Source organism: Amblyomma americanum, chromosome 8 (assembly GCF_052857255.1).
Source record: "Amblyomma americanum isolate KBUSLIRL-KWMA chromosome 8, ASM5285725v1, whole genome shotgun sequence".
Classification (NCBI taxonomy): domain Eukaryota; kingdom Metazoa; phylum Arthropoda; class Arachnida; order Ixodida; family Ixodidae; genus Amblyomma; species Amblyomma americanum.
The window spans coordinates 76,356,876-76,363,486 of NC_135504.1; the positions used below are offsets into that span (position 1 = coordinate 76,356,876).

Genomic DNA, 6,611 nt, shown 5'->3' on the forward strand with positions numbered 1-6,611 from the left:
CCTCCTTGTATTACCATTTTATGCGTTCCGGCCTGCGCCTGTGACCAAGAGTCTGCCAGGGAAGGATCTCCTCTTTGCTCACTGGCGAACGTAGGGTCCGCCATGCTCTCGTCTGTCCGCGGTGGCGCGAGCTGTATACCTTCTGATGCCCCATTTTCTTCTGCGCTCTCGCTTGGTTCAAATTCCAACTCCCGTGATCTGTTCTGATCATGTTGTGCGATCTCGGTTTCTGCTTGTATTATCCTCACCGTGAGATCAGCGGCTTCTCTTTGCTCTCTTTTGAGTGCCTCGAAAACGTCCGGGGTCAGTAGGGCATCGACCTCTCCAGTTAGCTCATCCGTAGCCGCGCATAAAGTGACTAGTTACGGGCCTGCGCCGCTATCTTCCGTGGGTAAGCCCAGCGGAACATAAAAGAGCTCGGCTGTTACGGTGTGCCCGAACGCACCTCGTAAGCGTACCGTCCCACTTCCCTGCTTCTGGACTTCCTCAGGCACCACTTTTCATCTCAACACGGTGATGTCTGCGCCTGAATCGATGCACGCTTTGAGCGGTTGTTCCCCACATACGGGATCCACTCATGTCAGCCGTGATACCAGCGCCAAACCTCTTGTTGCCACCTCAGCTCGCGTTACGGATTCGACCGCGGCTCTCGCTGTCATATTTGCGTCCTGCTGGTGACGACCTAGCTCATTACCAGACCCTACATTGGGCCTCTTCTGTGGGCAGTTCCACTGCACGTGACCGAATTTATCGCAGCCATAGCATTTTGGCGGTTCCCTGTGCTCGTTCTTGGATCGATTTCCTTGGTTTCGTGGTTCACGCGGCTTTGCCTCATACTTTTTCGGCTCCTCTGCAGCCCTTTGGCGGCGCCCACGCCTACTGTCTTCATATTGTTCGGCAAGTTGCGCAAGCTCCTTCGGTTTCAACCACTTATCTGTCTCCTGTTGGAGAATGTACTCGCGCATTTCGTCCGGCATAGTCTGCTTAGCGCGGTCTGCCACCATTAAGGCTCGAACGTCCTCTAATGTTCTCACTTTCCTACTTTGCAAGTAGTATCCAAGTGTTACGTCCAGCTGGGTGACAAACTGACCCCAGCTTTCGGCATCTTTCCTACAAGTGTAGAACCTGCGCTTGTATTCTTCAGCAGTTAATCTGAGCTCCGCGAGTACTAGCTCCCGAATTTCCTCGAAACTCATTACCATGTCGACCGACTGGTTAGCCACGAGTGCACGAGTGCCCCGTGGGCTTCCACTGAACCGTTAACAATTTTGCAGTGTGGAGGCACATTATCCACTATCACCTCTAGTGACCGAGAGGTCCAATTCGTAATAGCATCTGTCTGGCGAACGGGGAGGACAAAAGATGTAAGGCACACCATGAGCAACGGTCTGTACAGCTTCATAAAAAAAGGGTCCCGTATTTACTCTGAACATAACGCAACTGCGAATGTAACGCGAGGGGTGACTTTACATGCTGCCCAGCGGGAAAAAATAAAACCACGAATGTGACGCGAGGCTTAAGGACACAAAACAAAGTACCTTTTATAGGTATCGTGGCCAACATGTTTACTCATCTTCCTCGCTTTCGGAGGTCGAGTTCTCAGAAATGGAGTCCTCCTTTTTGCTATCGAAGCCTCCCGGTAACTTCTGCTGCATCGATGTTGTTCGCCGCAAAGAGAATGCTCTGAACTTCCCATCTCCCGAGCAACGTCTCTAACTTTCCAATGGAGGATCAGCTCGACACCATGAGACAGTTGCGCTGCTCAATAATAAAGTCCGCCACTTTTTTCTCCAGCTGGACGTGATGGCCGTGGCGAGGCTCACGAAATCCTTTGCGGTCGAGCTTACAGTTGGAACCCTCCTGCTGCAGCCGCCATCCGCGGATGGTTGACTCGTTGAGGTCAAGTCTTCGAGCAGCCGCAGAATTCCCGACCTCTTCAGCTAACAGGATCGCTTTTCTCTTAAAATGAGCGTTGCACAACGCGTTGCCATCGTGTGCACTGAATCAATACACCGCGAGCGACGCCACGAGAACACGACGCTACGATGCGTTGAGTCCGAGGTCGCAACGAACACAAAAAAAAATGATGGAGAACAATGCATTGACTTTGGGTGGATCAAAATTTAGCTTCTGTGGTACCCATGTTGCCAGCATAAGATCGCAAAACTGCGGAAACCGAAACCAAGCTGACTGCTTTGAAATGGGTGCACCGCGGTTAGAGCACTGTACCACGGTACTGCTTTAGGCCAATCGAAGTGCGGTAATCGTCGACTAATTGATTATAACGTGAGGGTAGACTTTTGAGGGAAAAAATCCGAGAAAAAACTCGCGTTACATTCAAGTAAATACGGTCATTGGGAGGAGCGTAGGTACAGTAAAACCTGATTAATTTGGAAACTGGGATAATTTGTGCTCTCGGCATGGTTCTTACCAACCCTTCCTCGCCTTCTTGGTGAGCCGTAGCTTGCTTAGCCCTTGCGCATTGGTTTTGCTGCACTTGAAGACCCGCAACGAGCCTGCTTGGCATTGCACACTGAAGGCACAAAAGTGAAACTTCTCCTTGAGAGACTCCATGGTTTTTGTGCCTGTTGTCCACTTTTTCCATGTCCTGTGGGGCTTAAAGTATGCAATTTTTAGGCTCTCATAGCTGAAAATTGGGTACAATGAAAGCAGTCGCTGCAAAACAATGCATACCAACCAGAGCTTTGCTCATTCCACTACACTCCGTACACAAGCCCCATGCATGGCACATTACCTGTCGTAGTAATCAAAGATGTGACGAGCACTGCAAACCGTTTAGTTTCTTCGCTGGATATCCATAGCCACTTGTCGACACAGCGGAGTGCTGTGTGATGCTATATATCATTTTGCAAACCACAAGCACATCTCTCAGTGGCCATCAGCTGATTACTTTTGTGCGAGGCCTGTACTCCGCCACGACAGCTTTTCTTAACAATGGAGCAGGAGCTACAGAGCTGAAATGCCTTCTCTCCTATGCGGCAGAATATAGACCCCTAGTTGCAGTTAACAGTCCTCTTACCATATTTACTCGAATCTAGGCCGGCCGCGATTCTAAGACGACACCTGAAAGTTGAAGGCCAACTAAAAAATAAACTTTCCTCAAATGTAAGCCGGCCGAGAAAAAACATTTGAGAATGACAACAGGTACAGCAAGCCAACACATTTATTACCAGTAACCAGCTCCCTCTCACTTGTCCTTGGTGACCTCCTTATCACGTTCCTCTACATACAGTGCACAATCTTCTGTGCCATCAAGTGCATTGGGAATGCTGCAGTTTCGGAGTGAACGTGCAACCAAGCTTTCCGGGATGTCATCTCGGGCTGCAGTGATCCAGCTAGCTACAACTTGTAGCGAAGCGCGCTTGGTGCGACCTGTTGGAGTTAGCTCACACTTTTCCCTGGCCCCGTGGAATGCCTTGCTCTCTTGTCACCTCTCTCGCTTTGGCTTGTAGCACTTCTGTGGTCACTGGATGTGCCACTGACCTCCGTGATTTCACGAACTCTGCCAGTTCTGATTTCACTTCGGAATGACGGCTTTTCTTAGGCCTGTGGAGACCCTCCTTGTTTCAGTGCAAGCAAAAAATTCACGCTGGCCCCTCCAAGCTGAACGTTCTTTTCATCCACGCCGAAGTCTCGACCGGCCTGCAGGTTTGAAGACTGCTCTGCACCAAGCACAGCTTTTTGCTTGAAGGCGGCACTATAATGATTCCATCTGCGTGATGCCATGTCAGTGAAAAGCTTGCACTGCCACAGAATGTGTCCACGCTACCACATGAAGGGAAAATGAGGTCAAAAGGGCAGCCATTGCACTTGTGTGCTTTTACCGGAATTTGCTAGCGGTAGTAACAGCTACAATGCCGTCTTCTGTTGGCGTTTTGCGGAGGCACCACCTGCGTGCTACTTTTTTTTTTCGTTTTTATGTGTTTCCCTTGTACTTTGTGAATACAGAATCTAGGTCGACCGAAAGGTTTCGTTGTATTTCATGTTTTTTAAAAAAAAGCTACTACCATGCCATAGGCCGTCGGTCCTATATGACCAACATTTAAGCCTGCTGCCAAAAATTCAAGTTGACACTCCTGGACAAGCTGCGACATCTAGTCTGCTTCTATAACACCAACTCTTTGGTTTCAGTTTTGTTTTTCATTTTCTAACGCAAGGAACAAACGCTGCGCAGTATCTGACTAGCCTCTCAGTAGCGACTATCTACATGATCCAAGTAAAATCTACATAAGCACTTAAAATTGCCTTTCTAATGTGCCCCATGCTGGGACAGTTCAGGCAGTTATATTTCTTAGCAGCGTAATTATGTTTCAAAATGTGCTGCTTGTTGGGCTAGTCATGTATAGAAATGCAGCACTGCTGCTCTGAACTGCTTCAAAATGCCGATATGGCAGCTCCAAAGTGCTCCAAGATGCTTTCTTTCGGTGCTCCAAAAATTGCTCCAAGTCACAGTTTGGCAGTAGTGCCACTGCTTGAATCTTGGAGTCATAAGAAGCGGTGCTATACAGGCTTATTGTTTTAGTGCATTGGAAAATGTTTGATTTGCGCAGATTTTCTCTGAGGGAAGATTTAATTTGTCAAAGTTTGCACTGGAGATTTCATGGATGCTGTTAGACTCTGAGCGTTTCACCTTGTTCTCGCACAACATGAAGCTGATAGTGTGGTTTTGTTTTTTCTCTTGCAGCAAAAGAAGCAGAGCGGAAAGCCAAGGCAGAAAGCATCAACAAAGCACTAGGGAAGAAGACGTGACCATGACCATGGCTGTTACTCTCAAGACTCTGCCTTTTTTTTTTACATTGTGTTTTCGTTTTTGCAGGACACTCGCTTCTTAATGCCATTTTTTTCTTCTCATCCTGTCCTGATGTGCTGTTTCTTGTTTCTATTCTTGGAGGTGCCCTGTTTCTGTTGTGAAGTTTGTTTTAAAAGCAGTCCGAGGGAAGAAACTGCATAAAGTTTGGTTATCGGAGAGTGCGCACTGCTGAACAGTACGCGTGATATAACTTAGTATGGCACACTCATGTTTGGTTGTACATGTGTGAGCCAGGATTTGATTGGTACACAAGGGGCAGTGACCTTTGATAGCCTTGCATTCTAGGCACAGACTGGGGAAAAAATAAGCTGCAGTGACCAAGTGAGTTTTGTAAGCCTGCTGACAATAAACGGCTGATTCGACTGTTTCCCCCAAAGGGTGAAGATTCCTCTTCATCTGCACTTTCCCGTCAACGCTTTCACGTCTCTTCATGCTTGCTTGGGCAGATTTTCAAGGTGCTGTAATATACACATTGCACCAGCTACCTCGGTTCAGGCCGCATTTGCAGCAACTCCTCTGCACACTGCACCCATCTCTATCTCAATCATCAGCGACACCACTTCTGGCCTAAGTGTATGGTGCTTTCGACACTGGGATAGAAGCTGTGCAGCCCATTGTCAAGCAACAGTCTTTCAGTGAGACTAACTAATCATCGTCTTCAGCCTGACTTTGCTCATTGCAGAACAGTGGTCTCTCCCTTCTAATTAACCCTGTCCCGTGCCAGCTATGGACACCTTATCCTCACAAAGTTCTTAATATCTTCCACCCACCTAACCTTCTGCTGCCCCCTGGCACACTTCCCTTCTCTTGGAATCCAGTCCATTACCCTTATAGGGGCTGTGAAACACCGCTTGAACGGGTGCCGGTTATGCTTCAAATGGGTTCTTTATGTCACACAGATGCTGACTCAAAAAGAATTACGAGAATCGATGCATAGGAACGGGATTTATTCAAAGAAGAAATTTCAAAATACAAGCAAACAAAATGCTGCCCTCAACTCGATTTTCGTCGCGCAGCTTCTCATTCCCATTTCACTCTCCCAACGACAACCCGCAAGGCGACCAATCAAAACAGCCTATCCGAGCACTTGGCGGATTGCACTCCATGCTTGCCTGTTCTCTGTAACTCGTTCATGCCAAGGCTGGCAGCGCCGTTTGCATGGTTACAACAACCATGTAAACTCCCAGCGATGCTTCACCGTCACGTTGATGGTGCAGAAGGGAACACTGATCAGTGACGTTCCCTTACTTATGGATCCGAACTCAAGCGTGAGATACTGCGACGGTGTGACAGCCTGGGCAAGATATCAGACACATTTAGCATAGGGCGTACCGCTACTGCTTACCGCCAACGATCGGCCGTCGCTCTTAGCGCGCTGGTTGGCCACGGCGAGCAAGGAGCGCGCGCTGTTGACGGAAACGTGGTTCCATCTGGCGCCACCGCCCGGTGATCCTCCACAAGCACAAGCTGACGATGCACACTGCCTGCTAAATGTGAAATGAACGCATCCTTACTTGGGACCTAAACAGACACTTATAGTGTGCAATGGCTCGATCGGATCGATTCCGCAAAGCCGCTCTCAGATACATAGTAGCCATAAGTGTTTAGTGCTAGGTCGTAGGATGTTTAGAGAGAGGTGTAAAGTCCTTCATTGCAAAAAGTAGCCAGTGCCTCTGGTGGCGTTTTTGTTTTACTTGATTTACAGTGCTTTTATCTAGGGCAAACAAGTTGGTTTTGTTAATGTAATATAAAACACAAAAACTTGACAAAACGTATCTCT

At 48.3% G+C, this 6,611-nt stretch overlaps 1 protein-coding gene across 1 annotated transcript in view; it reads left to right on the top strand.

Moving 5' to 3' along the window:
* LOC144101942 (uncharacterized) overlaps positions 1-5,207 on the top strand; it is a 42,702-nt gene extending 37,495 nt beyond the window's left edge. The window contains exon 6 of the mRNA XM_077635186.1: positions 4,706-5,207. Coding sequence (XP_077491312.1) covers positions 4,706-4,770 — 65 coding nt within the window. The 3' untranslated portion in view covers positions 4,771-5,207. The remainder of the gene's footprint in view (positions 1-4,705) is intronic.
* Positions 5,208-6,611: the final 1,404 nt, after the last annotated feature.